Source organism: Apium graveolens, chromosome 2 (genome assembly GCF_009905375.1).
Source record: "Apium graveolens cultivar Ventura chromosome 2, ASM990537v1, whole genome shotgun sequence".
In the NCBI taxonomy this organism is placed as follows: Eukaryota; Viridiplantae; Streptophyta; class Magnoliopsida; order Apiales; family Apiaceae; genus Apium; species Apium graveolens.
In genome coordinates, this window is record NC_133648.1 from 52,880,943 (window position 1) to 52,904,528 (window position 23,586).

General features: G+C 33.5%; 1 protein-coding gene across 1 annotated transcript; it reads left to right on the top strand.

The window, feature by feature from the left end:
* Nucleotides 1–1,222: 1,222 nt before the first annotated feature.
* Nucleotides 1,223–22,420, top strand: LOC141707424 (AP-2 complex subunit alpha-1-like). Its single transcript, XM_074510581.1, has 27 exons — nucleotides 1,223–1,661; nucleotides 6,597–6,728; nucleotides 8,839–8,964; nucleotides 10,449–10,511; nucleotides 10,585–10,682; nucleotides 10,885–11,092; nucleotides 11,708–11,779; nucleotides 11,870–11,962; nucleotides 13,588–13,689; nucleotides 13,818–13,915; nucleotides 14,838–14,919; nucleotides 15,011–15,099; nucleotides 15,454–15,559; nucleotides 15,639–15,704; nucleotides 16,337–16,443; nucleotides 16,537–16,641; nucleotides 16,742–16,862; nucleotides 17,010–17,189; nucleotides 17,282–17,503; nucleotides 18,752–18,832; nucleotides 18,949–19,113; nucleotides 19,219–19,305; nucleotides 19,384–19,509; nucleotides 21,483–21,563; nucleotides 21,659–21,730; nucleotides 21,860–21,939; nucleotides 22,030–22,420. The coding sequence occupies exons 1-27, from the start codon at nucleotides 1,530–1,532 to the stop codon at nucleotides 22,166–22,168; spliced, it is 3,033 nt and encodes a 1,010-aa protein (XP_074366682.1). The 5' UTR covers nucleotides 1,223–1,529; the 3' UTR covers nucleotides 22,169–22,420.
* The last annotated feature ends 1,166 nt before the right edge of the window (nucleotides 22,421–23,586 follow it).

A 23,586-nucleotide genomic window follows, 5' to 3' on the forward strand; every position in this document is an offset into this window, starting at 1 on the left:
ACGAATAAATTGTCTGATAGATAAATTACATGATTATTAATTTTGGCGAAAATATGTATTGTGAGATTAATTATCTTCAAATAGTTCGTGTCGTATAATTAATAATCCTACAATTTTGCTCAACCGTACATATCACATATATCTTCCGATCTAATATTCGCGTACGTCTCGTTTCAGTCGTATGATGACAAGCATGCTCTCTTATAATAGATTTTTATAACATTCGCATAAAAATAATTTATGCTCGTCACCCTGAAATTTTCATATTGTGGGATTAATAATCTACGAGAAACATGTGTCGTAAGATTAATGACCCCACAAATTTGCTCAACTATTTTTCTTATATACATTAAAGTTCGATATTGGTTACATTTATATACGTTTAAAATTTTCAGTATTATATCACGTATAACTTTCGATCTAATATTTGTCTACGTTTAGTTTTGGTCGTATGATGACAACTATTATTTTTTTAATAGTTCCTTGTACCATACATATAAAAATAATTAGTACTCTTCACGCTGAAATCTTAGTACACTAATCTATTTTTTTCTTAATAATCGTCTTTGTATTTAATATATTCACTCAAAATGAGAAATTTTTAAAATTGTATTAAAAATATGTTCAGTTTTAAGATAGATTAAGATAGATGTAATCTATATATATATAGTTATAAATTGTTTTAAATGATGAAGTGCTAATAAATATATGTATTAATGAGTTAGACTAATTAATACATTCACATAAGTTATATTTAATACGTGTATATTAAATTATAAAGTAATTAATATATATAATTATGAAGGGTATTATAATAATTTTACAAAGAATAAAATGTCTCAATGAACCCCATAATTGCTCTATTATATATATAATAGATAGATTATCATATGATCACTTTTCAATTATAAATGTATTATATAAATATATAATGAAAATATATTAAATTTAATATACAAGGTTTAGTTGAATTTCGATTTTGTTTGGTTCAAATTAGATTACAGCTATTCGGGTCGGGTTTTGGTTCGATTGACGTAAAAATCAAATCTGAACCGAATTTAATCAATTTTTAAAAATAAAAATCAAATCCATAATCAAAACTGAGTTCAATATAAATTGTTCGGCATCGGATATAAGCCAATTCGGAACCAAATGAGAAAACTAGTAAAATAGTTCTTAAATGAAATACGCGTAATTTATTGAATTAAAACTTAAAACGAAGGGAAAGTAAAAATGAACTAGCAGGGGGAAGAAAAAGGGAGTCGTGTTTGAACTAATAGCCGACGGACTTTTCCAATTTTTCTTCGCTCCATCCACCTATTATACCACTGTCTTCCTCATTCATCCTCTCTCTCTCTCTCAGAGTCCACAGATAAACATATTTACACACACTCTACCATAAAAAAGCTCTGTTATTTGGATAATCTCGGCGATCGCACACCGTTGGATCGAGCAAGGAACGGCTAGGATCTAGAGAGAACAAGTAGCCGAGAGAGACACACAAGCTCTCGGCTGGATCTAAGGCAAAAATGGCGTTATCTGGAATGCGAGGACTCTCAGTTTTCATCAGCGACATTCGTAATTCTCAAAACAAAGAACAGGAACGTCTCCGTGTCGATAAGGAGTTAGGACACATTCGAACTCGCTTCAAAAATGAAAAGGTTAGGGTTTCTATTTCATATTATTACCTCACTTTCCTAGTTACACGTATTTGCGATTGTTAAATTTTTTCGTATCGGAAGTGGAATGAATTGAATTGATTAAATGTTGCTTAGTTTTGGCAATTATAGTGTTTGTTGACTGTTGTAGTGTTAAGTATACCTGGAGGTAGCAGAGATTGGCTAATTATTGTCATTTTATAGTTTTAATTGGCTTTAAGAGTGTAAATTTTAGCTTGAAATAGGCGAGGCTTATGTAATGACTCATGGTTGATGAGTCGATTGAGTGATTGATAGTAAACAATGATGGTGTTTGTTATTGATATTATGATATGATGAGAATGAGATTATTATATTTATGAGATACGAGGAATTGATTTAATGGTCTATAAGATGAAAGTGCTGCAAATATTTGGAATAGTTTTATTATGCACTGGAGTTGCTATTAGTTGTTATAGATATGATGAGGCTATTGTTTTTTGGGATTTTATCTTGGTAATACTTAATAGCCTGAATTTGATGTACTGTAGCACAATAATTCAAGTTGGTAGGAGTTGTTTTAAGCATAGATAATTAGTTTTTTTATGGCAATTTTATTTTGGCAATTCTCTAATTTTGCATAGTAAACGGATATGATTGAAATGGTCTATCGTAAAACAATGTTGTAGATTTGTGTAGTAGTATATCATGCAGTGCAGGTTCCGGTCTTTATGGAGCAATTATATGTTGTAGATTTGTGTAGGAGTATATCATGCAGTGCAGTGTAGGAGTATATCATGCAATTATCTGTTCAAGATAACAGAAATAATAGAATGTTGGATATTATGTAAAATTGATTGAAGGGTCTTAGACATAGTACGATGCTGATGCAGGGAAAGGTCTGGGTTAGGTATTTAAGAACTCATCCCAGTTAAATATCTAAAATTTTCCAACTTCATGATAGAGAACTTAATTTCTGATGCAGGACAGGGGTTAGGGATAGGGTAAACAAGGGGGATAAATGCCTATCTCCGCATAGAATCAGCAAAAAACACACAAAAATCCGCAGATTTTAATTCATAATACAACTCTGCTTATAATAAAATATTACATCAGCTTATATAGCCACGTATAAGTAAATTCCTAAACTTAGGGACCAAGTTAAAATCTTTTTATACAAGAAACAAATCCATTATTTATTCTACTACTATAATCTAGAATATTCTTGATAATCTATTTATCTAATACCTAATAAATCATAATCAAATCTATTTTTAATTAATAACATAAAATAAATACTAATTAACATTTTAATTCCTTGTTCCGCATCATTCTCCTCTCCTTTGAAAAAACTCGACCACGAGTTTTATAGTGAAGGAGAATTCACAATCCTCTGCAGGTCGGGAATCTTTGGAAGCCATTCAGAAATATCATTTAGATATTTGATTTCGTAAAACCAACGAGGAAAATTAAGTCAATATGATTTTTCTGAGAACTTTCTTTGACATCTTCAAGGAGTGACCTATCATTGATATCCTTGTTTATGAACTTCACATAATCAACATCAATCTCGTGAATTAGAACATCAATCTCGTGACGAACAAGTTCTTCATCATTAAATTGTAAATTTTGCACATTTGAATCATTGCTAAAAGTGTTCTCGTCTATGATAATACTTGAAGTTGTCACATTCAATTGCTCAACAATACGGGGTTTTACAGGCTTTGTGAACTTGATGCATAATTCTTCGTTTGGATCCTCATAGATTCTTTGTACTCGTCATACAATTGTTCACGTTCGATCCTTAGTTCTTTGTACGTTGCCCAATATTCAGAATCATGTGGATATGATTGTTCAACGATTCCTTTAATTTTCCGAAGTAATCCATCAAGTTGTGAAACTTGAACATATAGTACCTACCCGAGGATTTATATAAGACATGGTTTTCAGATTTTGACAAATTTTTGGGGCTGTTTTGAATAATTATAGGGTTTTGGAAGCCCTCAAACTATTCTGGAAAGTGGGTACAGAGGCCGGCGGCTGTTCAGTGCTGTTCGTGGCTGTTCACGGCTGTTGGACTGGTGGCTGCTGGAGGCTGGATATAGCTGCTGGTGGCAGAATATGACTGCTGGTGGCAGAATATGACTGCTGGTGGCTGATGTCGGCTGCTGGTTGTTGGCCGATGGTGGTTTATGGTGTTTGGGTGGAGGAACGGTGGCTCTCGATACCAATTGATGCATGACAGGGGTTAGGGAAAGGGTAAATAAGGGGGATAAAGGCCTATCTTCGCAGAGAATCAACAAAAAACATACAAAAATCCGCATATAATAAATCATAATTCAACTCTACTTATAATAATATAATATTACATCAGCTTATATATCCACGTATAAGTAAATCCCTATAACTTAGGGACCAAGTAAAAATCTTCTAATAAAAGAAACAAGTCTTTTTCATATTCTACTACTATAATCTGGAATATTCTTAATAATCAATTTATCTAATACCTAATAAATCATAATCAAATCTATTTTTAATTAATAACATAAAATAAATACAAATTAACATTTTAATTCCTTGTTCCGCATCAATTTCTCAAGATAATATATAATTTAAATCTGATTAAATGATTAACTAGTACTAGAAAGTTTATCAAGAAATCCTTTGACTTTTAAAATGAAAAGAAAAGTAATTATTTGTATACTTAAATTCTCCGTTACCCGGACTCTTCAATTTTGCCCTTATAACCGTGTTGATCAGACTGATTCAGACATGACATGTGCGTGGGATGATATCCGAGTAAGATCTTTCAAATGGAAATCAGACACTTTGACTTAAAGAAATCTAGTTAAAGGCCTCACAAAAACTTAATTCTAGAGAGGGATGACCATATTTTACTATATTCAGGTTATCCTTCTGTTTTTTTTAAATATGACTAAAACACTAATGTATATGTTTTCTTTATTTGGTGGAAGATATTTGGTGGAAGACACCAATTTACAAATGTGAAGTATTAAAAGTATGTATTTTCATTTATGTGAAGGTTATATGTCGAATCCATGTACCCGCCTCCTAATTTTTAAAAACTAAGAGTTTGATACTTGGATCTGCACGTATGTCCAAGTAACATATCTTAAATTTCAGTACGGATCTACCATTATAATTTGAAAAAGAATCAACTTGCATTACAACTCTACTACCATGATTCCTGAACATTTTATAATTTACTTACCCATTATAAACACGAAATCAGTTAGAAATGAAGTTTATTCATAAACATATATAAAATAGTAGTTCTCAAATAGTGCTTCAGCATATATGAACTATTAGAAGCCGGAGATCACATTTGGAACTAAAAAATAAATGGTGCACCTTGATTCAAGGGATTTGGACATATAATCATTTCAAATTTCCATGCCGCTCTATGTTTATCTTATAAAATTGAAAGTGGTTCAAGCACCCTCACACGTTAATATCTTCGATTACTGTGAGTTCTTATAGATTTTTCAGGTAGCCTCTTGTTCTTGTATATATGAGTAGTTAATGCTATATCCATTTTGGAGCAAACAAATTATGCATAGTGGCCAGTACCTTTCATTTTCTCCAACCCGATTTCTATATCAATTGGTGTTAATGTTTCAAATTTAGATTCTTAAATTTTACAAACATTTCATCATACCATGACGTTCTTGAGATAATCTCAAATATCCAAGGTCTATCCAAGGTCTATGGCAGAGACAATGATAGCAAATGTAAAAGGGTTAAATATCAAGTAGGTGATTGATTGCGTCCAAAAAATTCAAGTAGGCCACTCATTACAAATTTGACTCATAGTAATCATCAATTAACTTAATTTGATCATTCCGTTAAAGTTGGAAATTAAAATTAGCCAGAATTGAAAAATGTTAACATGTGAGGGTAGGGCTCGTTCTCAGCTTCAATATGGTTATTAAAACTTGTTATTTGACTCGAGGAATCATGATGAAATCTCGTTTTTAATCTTCAAAATCTCAAAAATAACCTAAGGAGAATCAATGCCATATTTCATCATGATTTCGTGAGCCAAATGAAAAGTTTTAGTAACCATATTGAAGCCCATAACGAGCTCAACCATCTTATGTTACCATTTTTCAATTTTGGGTAATTTCAATTTTCGACTTTATCAGAATGATCAAATTAAGTTAATTGATGATCACTTTGAGTCAAATTTGCAATAAGTGACCAACTTGAGTTTTTTGGACACAGTCAGTCACCTAGTTGATATTTGACCCAAATGTAAAAACAGTGAATTAGCTTCTTAGCTCAAAGTTTTTTTAAAACCAACTCTAGCTCGTGTTCTCTCCGGAAACATCCGTTGATCGGGACAAGTCAAAATTTAATTTTGCATATTTTAAGTTTCTAAGGGAAGTACTTGTGATGAGGAAAAATATATGAGTAGTGATATTATAAAATAATTTGATAGATTTGAGAATAGGCTATATTCATGTTGCAAAACTTGTTTTTGTCTTGGTTGAGTGTCAATATTTTTAGTAACTCGAAGGAATGGGTGAGGCACCTAGGCTTCAAAATTGGGTAAAATAAAATTAGGAAAATAGAAAAAAGTAATAGACATTTTTACTTCAAGTTCCACTTGATGTAGGGTAGGACGAGGTCAAAGGTAGGTGTTTGGGAGCTCCTCCTAGATTTATATCTCAAAAGAGTTGAGCTCTTCTCACAAAAAGAACACACATGTTGAATATTAATTCATGATTTAAATATGATTAATAAAGAGTATTACAAGAGTTTATATGGAACTCATTAATTAATACATTTCCAATGTTTTGGCAAATTCATCGGATGCTCTAACAGTCTTCATACATTGCTATTGTTTCCTTTCGTGTGCGCTTTTGGCGACTATTTGATGACTACATTGTTAAACCAAGCTCTGTGATTGTTAAATTTATTCTCGTCAAATTTCAGGGGTTGACACCTTATGAAAAGAAGAAATATGTTTGGAAAATGCTATACATTTACATGCTGGGATATGACGTGGATTTTGGTCATATGGAAGCCGTTTCATTAATATCAGCACCAAAGTATCCAGAAAAGCAGGTATATTTATAAAATCTTGGGGCGAAGTTAATTTTATTGTTTTTTAAATTCATTTTTTCTTCTCTGCTTTGGCTGGCATATGACCAGTATTATGGAAATATAAGCTAGCGGTGACATGACAAATACTATGGAACTATTAGCTAGTGGCACAGCTGGAGTTTTCAACAATCAGAACAGTACTTAGCTATACAATGTTATGTAACTAGCCCAAGGCCAGTTTATCAGATCAAAATTTAGCAGAAAATACTAGGTGACCTTTTCGTTTGTGGATAGAACACTGATCTCGTTAGGCTTTTCTAGTTAAGCATTCTGTTGGTATTAGAGTAAATTCAGTTATACTGGAAATCATTTATATTCAGCTTCTCTTGCACTTTAAATTGATTTATGTTCTAATAATTCTCCTTTTCTCACTTCCTTACAAGTAAAATGTTAACATGTTTTAACCTGGTAGGACTTGGTAGGATTGTCAAAAAAATTCGAAAAATCCGATATACGTCCGAAAAATTTGTATGTGTATCCAAGAAAAAATGGATATTATCCGTATCCCAATCTGCAATATTCGAATCCGAAACTAAACATATATATGATATTTAAATTTATAGATAATTATATATAATTTAAAATTTATTCTATTAGCTTACAGTGTGTGTATATGCATTAAATAATACATTCATACAATGTTATATAATTGTACATATACTTTATACATATATACAAATATCATTTAAATTTAATCATAAACAAATGTTCTGAAATCAGCGTCAATACGGCAGGGCCATCAAAAAAATCCGATATCCGTCAGAAATATTCGTATTTGTATCCGAGAAAAAACGGATATTATCCGTATTGGAAATAAAACGAATATTATCAGTATCTGAATCCGACAATTGCGGATACGGATACGGATATAAGTAGATTCCTATCCGAATTATCCGTTTGACATGCCTAAACGACTTAGGAGTGATGCAGTAGGCTTTGGCGATTTGTATTAAAACATTTCATTTCATTGCAATTTGGTTAACTTTCATGACTACAACTATGACATTTCCTTCTCAAGTATTTAAATGGAAAAAATTCTGAGATCATTTTTGTGACTTTTTAGCTATTGTACAACACGTATCTTCCTTGCAGTCCTATATCTTCCTTATACCATGTAATTGCTTCATAGAACTCAGACCTTTTAAGTTGTGGGATAAACAACTTAAATAGATGCTACATTGACCCAACGTTATGCATATTTATAAATAAACACCTGATGTTAATTAATGATATAGATCTGACTCCTTGTAAAATATTTGACTGTCATACCATATAATATTTGAATGGCCATGTCTAATGACACGTGTCTAAGATACTTATTTAATATTGGTGAAGAGTATCTGAATTTAGAACCTTGCTGATCTGGACAGCAGAAAAAATATAAAATACAGCTGCTTTATCCCAGCCTTATGTATTAATTTGCAGTAAAGTTTTTAAAAGGTTCCATACGGTAGGATCATCTTACAATGTTTTATAAATCAATTTGTTTGGCATATTGGAATTGTTTATATATGCCAGGTAAGATTCATGGGTTTACTAAATGAAACAGGATGATAAGAGGTATTGAGATCAATTTTATACCCTGTATTTGCGATTTGTGAGGCATAAGCATTATTCTTCTGATTTTTGCTATGGACGTTACATTTTTACGACTCAGAGAGATTCTTATTTGGAAGTAAAGTTCCTTTCAACAACTTGGTTAACTCTTTCAGGTCGAGAAGTGTGGTAGTATAACTGCGTATTTGAATGTGTATTTCTTGATGATTTCCACATCAAAATTGTTTCCTAGTTTATCAATAAAAAAATTTCTATTACAATTAGCTGTTGGTAAATGTATCATTGGTTCATTGTACTATAAAGCAATAAGATGCAAAACTCACATGTACTAGATTTAAACTATTGGCACCTTAAGTCATATCTGATAGCACCTAATAGTATGATTATGATTTATATTCTAGCAATTTTTTTTTTCAAATAGCAATCTCTTATACGTGATCGGTGTTTAATTTGTATGTTTTAGTTAGGATATCTTTGGCATAATCGCTCAACAACAATGGTTATGTATCTGCAGGTTGGATACATTGTAACATCATCTTTGCTCAACGAGAATCATGATTTTTTAAGATTAGCCATCAATACTGTCCGCAATGACATCATTGGTCGCAATGAAACATTCCAATGCCTTGCATTGACGTTGGTATGTTTTTATAAGGGCTCTTTATTTTTTTAATTACGGTTTCACATCCTTATGTATACGTTTATGCACGCTTGTCTGATTTCACACAATCCTTCAAAGTTAATGGCAATATTGTTCTTTTTGATAGTACATAATATTGCTTAAAACCTAAAGAAAGTGGGAGAAACTGTCCTTTGCCATTTTAACTGCTACAAATATTGTGAATTTGATAAGTTCTTGAGAGCTCATGTTTGATCATTATTTAATTTTGTGCCCCTATCTCTTGCCAACTCTTGGAGTTGCGAACAAGCGTTTGGGATTAATAGTCGCTGGTGTACTGAACCTGTTGTATGTGTTCTTATATTTTACTTCATTTTTCTCCTTGTTAAATTTTGGGTATCAAATTTTGAGTAGCTTTCCAATTCAAAAGAAACAGTCCATGTGTTTACTTTGAAGGATTAAACATGACAAATGTGTGAAAATTGTAAAGAGTTCGGGGGCTATAGGCGTTGCAGTCAAACATTGCTTTGGGGTTGGGAGCACTTGCAAAGGCATCGGAAAACGACTGAAGTTACCCATCACGGAGAAAAGTTGCTGTTATTATGTATTCTTAACCATGTGATGTCTTGTGATTTAGATTAGTACTTCCACCTTTGCACTTTTGGGTGAAACTGTGATTCTTTTAGTGACGAATTGACAAAGTTTTGAAAATTAATGCTATCTACTTGAGCACTAATGTTTTCTTTAACTCACTAAGCATGCCATTACATAAGATTCAAGGTAATAATTTATGTGACTTGTAGTTCGGTTCTCATCAATGATATGAATATCATGGTATTTGCTGAACAATGCCGCTATCATCATGATATGTGATCTAAGGTGTTTTTTTCCTCTTTAATCCTCAAAACATATTATAACATTTATGGTGAGTGTTAAATGTTGTTGTCTTGACCTTAAGAAGCTCGCATTCAAATATGAAAAAAAGAAGGAAAGAAGATTATGAACAAGAAGCTAACATTCATCAATGTAATAGTTAATAATTAACTAGATCAAATTACCAATCAAAGTCTTCCATTTTAACCTGTAGTCACAACTTCTTCTTCTGGTTGTCTTCCGTTTAGGTTGACAGCTACTGACATAGAGCTAGTTTTAGAATGCGAATGTGTTTGAAATGAAGTGGCTGCTGCTTACGAGCTCTTGGTCTGTAAACCTTTACTTGGGCATATGTGTAATTACTAACATACTGTTTTCATTTTGGTTTTAATATAGATCTTGCAGAAATTATTTGTCAGCCTTTTACATCATTGCTTCTGAAACGTGAATCTGTTCCACTACTTAAACTAAATTAGACACCAAATAGTAAAGTGATTCGTTTTAAGTTTACATTTTCAGATATATTCCTTTTTCGTTTTCCTAAACATTTTTGGCTTATAGAACTTTATGGAATTTAAATAGTCAACTCAAATATATAATCTGCCCTTTTTTCAATTATCTTATGCTTACAGGTTGGTAATATTGGTGGGCGAGATTTTGCTGAATCCCTGGCACCCGATGTTCAGAAGTTACTTGTAAGAGAAATAAATTTTAAATTTATGCTTATACTGAATGTAAATGGATGTAACTGTTGCCCTTTGCCTTCAGCTTTCTAGTAGTTGCAGACCACTTGTGAGAAAGAAGGCTGCTCTGTGTTTACTGCGACTTTTTAGGAAAAATCCTGATGTTGTTAACGTTGATGGCTGGTAAGAATGATGATATATCTCCTGAGGCATGCCCTTAATGAGCTTAACTTGGTCTGTTGTAATTCTGTTTCACTAAAACTTGTATGGGTGGCTCAGTGGATTAAGGTTCTCATTTGTATGGAGAAAGCAAAGTATCCATGTATAGACAGTTGTACACCCATTTATATGCAGTTGCGTTAATAATGTGTTTCCAATTTCTCAGGTCAGATCGAATGGCTCAACTATTAGATGAACGCGACCTAGGTGTTTTGACATCATCTATGAGCCTTTTTGTTGCTTTAGTTTCCAAGGATTATGATTCATATTGGAGTTGTCTTCCAAAATGTGTGAAAGTATTAGAAAGGCTTGCTAGAAATCAGGACATTCCCCAAGAATACACTTACTATGGTATCCCTTCTCCCTGGCTTCAGGTGTGTGCATACCTTTTCCCAGTCTTTTCATTAGTATTATAAGTAGGTGAAAACTTGAAATCATGTCGGGTGTTTGGACCTTGCTTTAACCTCTAATTCTTTGTCACTCGGCGTCGGCGGACGTGTCCAGCATGGATACTGGATACGTGTCCAAGTGTCGGATTCGGCAATATTTGAAAATTTTACTTGTTTTTGGCCCAAACTAAGTGTCCAGGGATCCGTACTCATGTGCGTGTGTCCAGTCACCACCATGAATGCTCGAGGTACTCGAGGCAAAATGAAGAGTCTTGGTAACGAAGAAGTATGGCCTTGCGAAAGGGTTGCAATAGAGAAAATTTACTTCTTATGAATTACTCAAACCACTAAAAGAAATTTTCTGATACATATAGGGGTCAAACATGTTGGAGTTTTACCTGTTAAATTCAATATAATATTTTTCGTTAGATCTTCGATGTATTTTGATGTAGACTTTAAATTTAAATTGCCTGTTCTTTATTTTTATATGAAGATAGATTAATTTTTTTTTTCCATAGTTGTTCTTGAGTTTTATCAAGCTAATTATACTTACTGATATAAAACCCTCTCGTAATAATTTCAATTATATAATGACTGCAGGTCAAAACAATGAGAGCACTTCAGTATTTTCCAAGCATCGAGGATCCAAACACAAGAAGATCATTGTTTGAAGCAAGTGTTCTCATACCAATGCAATATGTACTACTTCTCGGTTATTGTGATTAGATGCAATATATTAACAAACTTGCACTCTTGCTGCAGGTTTTACAACGAGTTTTAATGGGTACCGATGTTGTGAAAAATGTAAACAAGAACAATGCATCACATGCCGTCCTATTTGAAGCCCTTGCTCTGGTAAGTGTTATTCCACATAAAATTTTCCAGTACATGGAAGTAGCAGTCTTACATCTGTTCTTGCTTAGTGAATTTTATCATTTCTAGAACTCCAAATGCGAGTTTTGTGAATTGTTGCACGCGTAGAAGCACTTGTGCTTGTTGAATACTTCAAGTAGGCTGTATCAATGAAATTTAAATTTGAACAATATGTGCGCATTGTGTGTATTGTGGAAATTTAGGTAAGATAGCATTGTGTCACCCTTATTCGACTTAATGAGTATTATAGATTTATCTTTAGTTGCGGCAAAGTGTTTTGCATAAAGTTTAATGGCCAATAGTTTTATATATGTAAACTGGGGCTGCAAGTCTTGCGAGTTTGAAGATGATTGGTACCTCATCATTAAATTTGAGTATACCCTTTGAGAAAAACCATGGAAGGTAGATTAATAGTATGCATCAGGCAATTTAAGAGCAATGACATTTGTGTTTGGTCACAGATGCAAGAGGTAATGCTTTACATTGTAGAAGACTAGAAGATGGTTCAACTTACTTTCTTAAATTAAATTTTGCCACTTTTGATTGTTAAAAATCCTATGTTGTTAAATAGACGGGAAGTGGAGAATTAATGCCTACAAAGGGAGAGCGCGAGTAATATTTTTAACCTTTTTGTTTATGCAAGAGAAAGCATCACTTATTTACTTGTATGTAGACATGTAGTCTAGATGACGCGCCACTGTCCTGCACTAATTCAACTACACCCATAAAGTTGAAGTCAAGTTTTGATCGGTAGCATATACGCTTACAGAAAGGCAATTTGATATTTTTTGGTTTGTTTTCGTCAATTAAAGCAATATATATATACACATAGAGAGGGAGAGAGGAAAGTTCTTTGGAGACAATAATTTCATCGGAGACCTTGGAGACCCGAGACCATACACGTTATGCAATCAAAACATCACAAAACTAATTATTTGCGAAGTATGCTGAATAAATATCACTATTTCATTAAAAATGTCGATAGTAATTTATGTTCAACAAGTAGATAATGTATGTTCTGCAAGTTGACATACGTTCTACAAATTAATCATGTTTTTTTAGAATAATACGTTTTGCAATGTTTTACTTGTAGGATATATAAGATTTTCAAAAAAATAATGATCTTTGTAGAAAATGATTCACAAAATAATACGTTTTGCAATGTTATATACAATATTTTACTTGCAAAACATAAGTGGTCTCAAGGTCTCCAATGAAATAGTAGTTTCCATAGAACTTAACTCTCTCCCTATATATATATTAAACGAATTGTTTGTAAAAAGCTCAAATAAATTTGTTTAGAATCAACTTGTACGAACTACAGTTGCATTATGAAACCTTAGTCCTCAAGTATACTTCTTCTTTAGGAAATATAATACCATTATGCCAAGAATTAGATGTGAGAACAGGTTTTTGGACTTTCAGCTTGTCTTGTAGATCAGCAGGTAATGCTAAATGTGTTTTTTCTTGATTTCCATTGGTAGAAATATTTTGGACTTGTAGTAAGGAAGAAACTTTGCTATATTGGAGAGTGGAGACTGACAATGTGTTATCTTTTTCCATATTTTCTATATTGAGTTGACAATTATCTGTGTTGCTTAGTACAGGTCATGCACCTTGATGCTGAAAAAGAAATGATGTCCCAGTGTGTTGCTTTACTTGGAAAGTTCATAGCTGTGCGGGAACCTAATATTAGGTATCTTGGTTTGGTAAGTTGAAGAGTTTTCTAATTTTTGGTTTGCATTTTCATTGCCTCCTTTTGATTGATTATAAGTTGTAGTACCTTGAATTTAATAATCTAATCATCCGATTCGTCATTCTGAATGATTTTGTGCAGGAAAATATGACTCGAATGTTGATGGTTACGGATGTTCAGGACATTATAAAACGACATCAAGCCCAAATTATAACCTCTCTGAAGGACCCTGACATCAGGTTAAATTTAATCTGTGCACTTGGTTACAATATTAAATATCAAGCTGACAAACTTTTAAAGTTCAATTGAGGATGTGAGACCCATCTTGATTTAGTGTACCATTTGAATTTATTTGTTACTCATATATATATAGGGTAGCACTCCACGGAGAGCCCTCTTATATATAGAATCTTGGAGAACCATTATTTAATAATTATAATTTATTTCATTATTCACCATATATAGTTATAAAATTTAATTACCAAGTAAAAAACCGAAGTTACATAATTTTTTTATTTAAAAATCATTGAAATTTAAAGAAGAAGTTTAAATTGGTTCTACTGTAGAATCACACTTATTAAAAATTATTCCACTGTTGAATCAAATTTAAAATCAATTATTTTTTTAATTTAATTGCTAATTTTTTTATTATATTAAAATATAATTATTATTCTAGATTAGCATCGAATTTTATATTTTTTAAAAATCAAATTTTACAATTTGTGTTGAGATTCTATAATAGAATCAATGGTTCTCATATAAGATGGTTCTCTATGGAGTAAAGGCCTATATATATATAGACAAATGTTCAAATTGAAATTAATTTAAGCCATTAGATCAATCTAATCCAACGGCCTTTTCTAAAAACACCACACCCAATTAATCTGCACCTTCCCACACACAATCTCAGCTTTCCCCTCCGTTTTTATTTAGATTTTTCCCGTTAAATGGTAAGTTTTTTTAAATCCGACATCACTGTATTTTTCTCCATCTCTCAACGATCGATTTGCATACCACATGTGTTATATTTCGAAGTAATTTTAAAAAAATTATTTGGTTTCTAGTTTCTATTCTAAAATTGGTTTTTATTAGAGTAGCCCCCTATATATGATTATATGCTTGCTTTATGTTACTTTAACCAGCAAAAAATTCTGTATGCAGTATTAGGAGACGTGCTCTAGATCTACTATATGGTATGTGTGATGTTTCTAATGCCAAGGACATAGTCGAAGAACTGTTACAGGTGAACATTATTACGTGAGTTTTTTTTCTTCTTTTTGCTATCTAAATTATGTAATGCCAAGGATATGCTGATGAAAATTTTCTTTTTTCAGTATCTTGCCACAGCTGACTTTGCAATGCGCGAAGAATTGTCACTTAAAGCTGCTATTCTTGCAGAGAAGTTTGCACCTGATTTATCATGGTGTGGTATTATCTATGAATTTGCAGTTCTTCGTATCTTTCACAAGAATCTTTAATATACAATCCACTCAGCTGAAAATTATAGTTAAATCTTTTTCCTTGTAACATTGTATTTCGTGATGAAAATGTGGACAAGATCATGTCCTTTTGATTCCTAACTATAGTCTGTAAAATCTGTTATTCTACCTTTTCTGTAAATGAAAAGGTTCAAAATGTGATACTTTTACAGTTTACTTCAGCAAGTATTCTTCTGTAAGGCGTATAATATACACATGCTATTCTTCTCACCCTTCTACAGGCTAATACTTGATCTTTAAACCATATATTTATCTCATTCTTTCCCTTTTATATGCAGGTATGTGGATGTTATCCTACAATTAATTGATAAAGCAGGGGACTTTGTCAGTGATGACATTTGGTTTCGGGTTGTGCAGTTTGTAACAAACAATGAGGACCTGCAGGTGATTATAAGTATTTTTTTGCATTTATCTTTCTTAAAAATTGCTTCATTATTTGTACTTACTTTTGTGTCTCTTCCAGCCTTATGCAGCACTCAAAGCAAGGGAGTATCTCGATAAGCCTGCCATACACGAAACAATGGTGAAGGTTTGTATCTTTCTGTCTACATTATTATTCTCTAGTATATTGTATGTAAGGTGAAGGTACGGAGAACAATTAGATACTTGCGTTGGAGCTTATTTGTTGTGCTCATGTTTTGAATTCTTAGGCGAAATTTATTTTACACTGTTGGTCACCTTAGTTGTTTACATGCTCATTTTGGTTCTGATGTTCTGTATGGATTTTACTTGTGGTGTGTGGACCTTCCCAGAGTATATTATCTTCTTAAGAGATGGGCAGTGCTTTTAGCACTGCAACTGTTAATTCAGTGTGACAAATATATTTAGTAGTATAATTGATGCTAGTCAGATTTGTGTTGGCACCAACATCGTAAATGGCAAACAAAATAGTAGTTTCAGATTCTATTTGTTGGATCTGGATTGTAATTTTGTTTCAAACTTTTTTTGTATATTAATATACCACTTGGAGATGCCTATAACATGAGCATTGTCTCCTAACATTTTTTTGTACCTGGGATTGTTATTTTCTTCCCCTGTAAGCCTGGATTTAAAGTTGGATTCAATTCCATGGGGGTGAAATGTAGTCTATAAAATTCTAGAATTTTATCAGTAATGAGACAACTATGGATTTTTTTTCCTCTTTTATTTTTACGGAAACAGGTTAGTGCCTATCTACTCGGAGAATACAGTCACCTTCTGGCTAGACGGCCTGGGTGTAGTCCAAAGGAAATATTTGCTATAATACATGATAAACTTCCAACAGTTTCGTAAGTCCAGACATGCCTCTTTTTCTTCTTTTTTTTTTCTCGTGACAAATTGTTGTTTCTTGGTTATCTATTTTGTGCAAATACTCACTTCAGGACTCCTACGATACCTATTCTGCTTTCAACATATGCAAAGATATTGATGCATTCCCAACCACCAGATCCAGAATTGCAGAATCAAATTTGGGCAGTATTCAGCAAGTGCGATACCTACACTTTAATTACATTAGTAACCTATGCTACATAATTCTTCGATGATCAACGTGTGCTATAAGCTTTAATACATTCTCGCCTTTCTCAGATATGAGAGTTGCATTGACGTTGAGATACAGCAACGGGCCGCAGAGTATTTTGCATTGAGCAGGAAAGGTGCAGCTTTAGTGGACATATTAGCTGAAATGCCGAAGTTTCCTGAGCGCAAGGTATATTTGTAATTTTCTTACTATTTGCTCTACCCTCTTTCCGCACGGGAGGCTCAGATTTCTTCTTAAATTTTGAATCTAACTATTACTTTGTTGCTGTCGGCATACACAAACTACCTAATCATACCATCTCATTTTGAAACTCAGTCCTCCTTGATTAAAAAAGCTGAAGATACTGAAGCTGATACTGCTGAGCAAAGTGCTATCAAGTTACGGGCGCAACAACAAACATCTAGTGCTTTGACAGTAACAGATCAGCCTACTGCTAATGGTGTTCCACCCGAGGCCCAGCTAGGTCCAGTCAAAATGCCAAGGATGAGCAATGAGGTAAGATGCATGTCCACTGTAATTTTCCCAAGTTCAATATGTATTTTGGAAATTCATCGTGTATACACAATATACTAACTATTATTTGACAGGGTCACAATGCAGCAGACCAAGTGTTGGCTCGGTCAAATGGGAGTGCAACAGATCTTCAAGCCTCTACACCTTCGCAAGATCTCCTTGGCGATCTTTTAAGCCCACTTGCTATTGAAGGTCCTCCTTCTGCCGAATCTGAACGTAATCCAGTATCTGGTCCTGCAATTGCAGCAGATGCTCTAGCCCTTGCACCTGTTGGAGATCAGACTAATACTGTCCAGGTACGTCCTTTCAGTTCCGTGTTCTTATTGTTGGTGATTTTTCTTAACTTATTAAGCATGGATGTAGTATGATACAACTTTGAATGAACACCAATATGTATACCGGTATACGTGCTATTTCTATATAGAAGCATTTGATAATGTCCGATATCTCTTGGGGTATACAAGAATGTAAGTCTTTGAAATAAAATTTTGATACATACCGTCTTAGTTATAATATAATTACCTCCTGCGATAATGTTAAAAATTTGACTGTATTTTTGTTTCCCTTATGATGGTCGGAGGAAAGGAGGTAGAGGTTATAACTGGAAGCAGGGTTCCTCTTGTTTGTAGTAGGGTTTGAATAATTCCAGATGTTAAAACATTTCATTTGTTATGGATACTATAATGGTTTCTAGGTTCAGGTGGCCTTTGTTTTGGTTCTTTTAAACTGGGAAATCATTTAGTGCTGAATAGACCATCCACAATTCTGTAGATGATCAGTAATCAGAGGGTTGGTTGCACAGATTCTCCTTTACCCTCTCCCAAAAATATACTTGACAAAAATAAAGGAGCTACTCTTGCACCTTTATTTTAGAATTGGATATTCATTTTGGCTACAGTAGTGATATTGCTTGTCAGATTGATCCTATACAAACCACTCAATCCCCAAACCTTGTCAACTTCAATGTCAACAACAGAGTGTAGTAAAGACACCTATCAGATAGGCTGCATGTTTTTAGCTTATATTTCTCTTAAAAGAGGAAGAAAAGATAAAATAAACACTCCAATAGTGGTGCTCAATAAATTCTACTAGAGCCCCGGGATTTCAAGGTGGTTTGGCACAGAAATCCTATTACAGGTTGAATTGTTTCCCAACTACAGCTGTACATTGTTTTGGATGTTTCTTGTTGTGTGTGCCTCACCTTTATGTAACTGTATAGTTTTCAAAACTATTTACCTGCTCGAAGAGAAGGGGCCTGAAATGTCTCCTTCACTGTGTTGCACTGTTGAAAAATGGGTTTAAGTACTGTTCTCGTGTGTATTAGTCATTTCATGGCATGTTAGTGAAATTACTTGGACAAAGGACCAATGATTATATTTTTGGTAAATCTGTCCAGCATTTTATCTTGTCTAACTGCTTTATTCTTATGTTGACTATTGTCTTCATAACCCAAAAGAATTAAATGCTTTTCTGATATCAAAGGAGAAAATGGTCACGGTATTTCATAGCGTTTATTACTGTCTTATGTAAGTTCATGTTTGCAGCTAATAGGAAGTATTGCAGAGAGGTTTCATGCTTTATGCCTGAAAGATAGTGGTGTCTTGTATGAAGACCCTTATGTTCAGGTATTTCTAATTTCTAAACTATTAACAACAAATTTAGGTCTTTTTATATTGATCTGTAACTCTTCTAGATTTAGATAAGATGGATGTAAATAATTAAACTTTATATTTTATCCTAGATTGGCATCAAAGCAGAGTGGCGATCTCATCAAGGGCGACTTGTACTTTTCTTGGGGAACAAGAATACTGCTCCACTTGTTTCAGTTCAAGCATTGATGTTAGCTCCATCCCATTTAAAGTTAGAGCTCTCAGAAGTACCTCAAATTATTCCTCCACGGGCACAGGTTAGTTTATTGCTTATGCTTTGAAAAGATTGTGGGTGTAACTCGTGCTAGCTTCCCCCCCCCCTCAAAATATAGTTGGTTGCTTTTTCCTGTTCAATTGTCTAGGTACAATGTCCACTCGAAGTTGTCAATCTACGCCCAAGTAGGGATCTAGCTGTACTTGAATTCTCGTACAAGTTTGGAACCGATTTGGTATAGTTTTCCGATAAATTGTTTCTTGTCGTGTTGTGCATGCATACAAGAAGTTAGTACTTAATTCATGTTTTATAGGTAAATGTAAAACTTCGGGTTCCTGCCGTCTTGAATAAATTTCTTCAGCCAATCCCAGTTTCAGCAGAGGAGTTTTTCCCCCAATGGAGATCATTATCTGGCCCACCTTTGAAACTTCAAGAAGTGGTATGCATGTTAAATGTTGTATATAGACGTTTGGTAAAAATTTATCCTGATAACTTATAACCCGATACAGTATAATTTTGATAATAACTTAATTGAAAATGTATTAAATGTATCTCAGTTAGCAGTACCTAAAATTTCAGTTTTACAAATCTTTGGGCATATATGTATGGAATGGAGTAAAATTGTTTAAAAAAAATAATTAATTTTAAATAGGCAATTGGATTTTAGTTTCTTGTAAGAGGCTAGTAGTATATTGACTATACAAAGTTAAAGCAGGAGTTCAACATTTTTTACAAGTTGCTGCATTGATAAATTTTGTGTTTACAATGTATTTTGTGTCATTCACTTAAAAGAACTTTGCTAACTTAAATATTAGATAAGTAGTTGTCAGGGTAGAAACTATGAAAAATTTAAGCGGATTGTTTGGAATAAATTAAATCTGGCAAAATCGTATTGACAAGCTAACTTTGAGATTTTTCCTTCATGATTAGGGATACGTCTTTAAGCCAACTTATAATATTTGGTTGTGGTTCTTTATAGGGATTCTTAACAATTTCCAGTTTGTAACTGTGCAAGTACACAGAAAGAGCTACCATAGTGTACAGAAGAATTCTGCTTGTAAAAGTAAAAAGGGATATTCCTAATGGTACCACTGTGAAGATTAGAAGATTGAAGATGAATATACCAAATTGCTTATTTCTTGAGGAGAGGAAGAATATTAAACTGTATATATTTTGATCTTTATTTCAAAATACTTAATGATAGTTAAGGAGTATGAGACCAACAAGCCAAAAGTCAAAAATTGAAGTGCAACATGAGCAAGTGAAAAATACGAGATGTTACCACCGGGAAAAGTCAATCCCACAATGGTACCATTGATAATATCCCAAGTAAAAATGAAGAAACAGGCTACAATGGGGAGTTTGCTTAGAATTGTCTGATAAATTATCACTCGCCATTTATTAGTTCAGCAAGGAAGCATAATACATTTCCTAGCTGCTTTTGTTTCCTTAAGTTTACCCCTAGGTGATTTTCTTTTTTTAAATCATGGAGAGATTCTAAGTTGCTCTAAATACATTATTTCTTCGTTACATGTAACGTATTGAGGCAGATTCTTCTGGTTATTGAACTGGGCAACCTGTGGTCTTCCAATCATATTTTTTGTTCTACTTCATGGTCGTGGCAACTTTTGCAGTAATAACTATGAACAGACGAAGAAGAGATTGACGGTGGAGAGTAGACTTTAGTTTGTTTCCGAGTTTTAAATTTGACCTAACAGATCTGGCAGTACAAGTGTTAAAATGCGTACTTCACTATATATATTTCTTGTATATTCATGTCAGGAATTGGTGAGTTCCTGGTCAGTTTTATTGCTATTTTTGTAGTTTTCTGATTTGTAGAGTAATATAACAGCTAGATTAAGAGATATTAGAGCAGAAATGAAGAGATTAGACAGAGTTTAGAGAGATCAGAAAGAGATGAGAGAGAGAAATTTGTAGAGAAGCTAGGGTTTGAGGGAAAATCCGTTATATAGAGAGAGAGAGAGAGATGGTGGCAAATGTCTTTTCCATATATTAATTCATAATCCCTATGTTTAGCTTACATTCAGTATATATATTCTACACAATACCAGCACATTATTAATACTACTAGAAAAGTCTTTAATACCCTTACTAATACTAGCAAGTAGCAACACTCTTCAACTGTTTATACTAGACAGTCCCTTCTTGACAATTCTCCATTGAGACTTTACTTGGTACAGAAAGAGATATTATTTGGTGATAGGCCATGCAAGGAGTAAGGGAAAAAGTTAGTAATACTAATATACGATAAGTTTTATCTTGCTAAAATAAATCTTCGGCTGTGTTCTAGCTTTAAATGTACTAAACCTTGTAACAGATACATTTCAATGTGTTCCATCTGTATGATAAAGCGTCTGTATTGACCTTAATCTTCTCTATTAAAATGAACAGGTCAGAGGTGTAAAACCAATGCCTCTTATGGAAATGGCGAACTTATTGAACAGTTTTCGTTTGATGGTTTGTCCAGGACTGGTAAGTTTAAAAAAAATACTGCAGTGTGTATCAATTTAAGCAGGCCCTTCTCTTGTAATGTATACAAAATAAAAATATCTTCTGCTAATATTCAGGATCCAAATACAAATAATTTGGTTGCCAGCACAACATTCTATTCAGAAAGCACTAGAGCCATGCTATGTTTGGTAAAATTTGATTATTTTTTTCAAATTAAAATTATCTCTGTATCTTTCTGAGTACTGAATGTGCATATTATAGCAATTACAGAAAACATAGCTAATAATTTCTTTTAATTTCTTTCATTGGTTTCACAGGTAAGAATTGAGACAGATCCTGCAGATAGAACGCAGCTGCGCATGACAGTGGCCACAGGGGACCCTGCACTGACATACGAGTATGTTATATATGTACACTAAATGCAAGATTAAATCTTTATGTCAGAAGTCACAACTTGGGTACATCATCTGACTCTATACATCAACAGGTTGAAGGAATTCGTCAAAGAACAATTAATTAGCATCCCACCTGCTTCCCTTGCACCTCAACCTGTTCCCCAACAAGCCCCGCCTAATCCACCTATAGCTCAATCAGATCCTGGGGCCATGCTAGCTGCTTTGCTTTGACAGGCGAGAAAATTTTCCAAAACTTGTTCATCAAAAGTTTAGAAACGTATTATACGTACAACAGGCCTATCCATCATATTCATGGAGTTTAAAGGAATGCAAGGGCTGGCGGGATTATAGATGAGAATTTATGTGATCGGCGTAGCATTAGATATAGTTTTCTGAGGGTTTGGATGAAGAATTTGATTGCACAAGGCACAGTTACATTGTTTTGTAGTATTATATTTTTTACCTTAGTTCATTTTTTTTCTTTTTTTTCTTTTACATAGAGTAGTGTTTCACTGATTTTTTTTTCCCTGTAATATGTGCATAATAGGGATGTATGTGAGTGGTGAAGTAAATTTGATTGTGAGGATAAGTGTCCTTTAGAGAACATTTGTTTTTTTTTTGTGAATTCATATATTAAAACAAGGATGCATCTTTTTGTTATAAATAAGGGTGGTTCTTGTGCATGTAAATCTGGCACGTTTGCAATTCTCTGATTTTTCTTCCCCCACCTTCAGTTGTTAATATGTAATGTAGTTTCATACTATTGAATAATCTTGTATTGTTGTGGCTGATGCCTCTATTGAAGCTTGAACCTTCGTTATATTGTTACATTGGTATCCACTAGACTACAAAGCTAACGATTGCCTTTGGTTGTGCTGGTGAACAAGTTGGTATCCACTAGTCCACAAAGTTAAGGATAGCATTGGTTGTGCCGGTGTTTAAAAGGAGCTGCGAGCCAATACCAGAACTTGCTTTTGTTTCGAAAGAGTTGGAGATGAAGCCCTAGATTTGGGTTGAACACTTATGTTACTAGAATGGAAAACCTTGATAGGATGAATTTGCAATCTCGTCATGCTATTCCAATTTTGCAAATGCGATTCAGGAGTGTGATGGTGCATTTCCGGGGAAGTTCTAAATAGCAGATTTTGGCTTATTTATATATTATTGCTCTTACATATACCTGTAGGCTGTAATACAGAATCATAATGTAGTTGTTGCAATTTAAGCAGTTCACAGCTTGAGCCAACAGGAACATGCAATGCAAGTGGACTTTTTTCTTCGAGACAACAATGCATTATTCTCGAGTAGTAGCAGTTTAGCGACTTGAATTTAGCATTTTCCTTTACAAATTTTAACGTGGAACCTTTTGTTTAGAGACTGTACTGTCATTAAAGTTTGAATACACTATTTTTCTGACACCGTGTCAAAGATGGAATAAGAGAGATTTGAGGCCACACACATACAAAACCATACAAAAACTACTACATGATTACAAAATGATCGAACTCAACTAATTAGTTCCGTGAAGTAAACTCTTGTTATATAACAAAATTTGGTATTAGATCATCTCGATCAAATACGGGTCAATTGAAATTGAATTGGGGCAAAAAGATGGAGAATGAGATTGTAGGCTGCCACGCACGAGGGGA

What these genes read in the sequence shown, in the direction of transcription:
- LOC141707424 (XM_074510581.1), top strand. Translation starts at nt 1,530, where the DNA reads ATGGCGTTATCTGGAATGCGAGGACTCTCAGTTTTCATCAGCGACATT. An exon ending in TCCCTTCTCCCTGGCTTCAG is followed by an intron (nt 11,093 to 11,707) that starts GTGTGTGCATAC and finishes TAATGACTGCAG; the next exon opens with GTCAAAACAATGAGAGCACT. An exon ending in TTTGCACCTGATTTATCATG is followed by an intron (nt 15,100 to 15,453) that starts GTGTGGTATTAT and finishes TTTTATATGCAG; the next exon opens with GTATGTGGATGTTATCCTAC.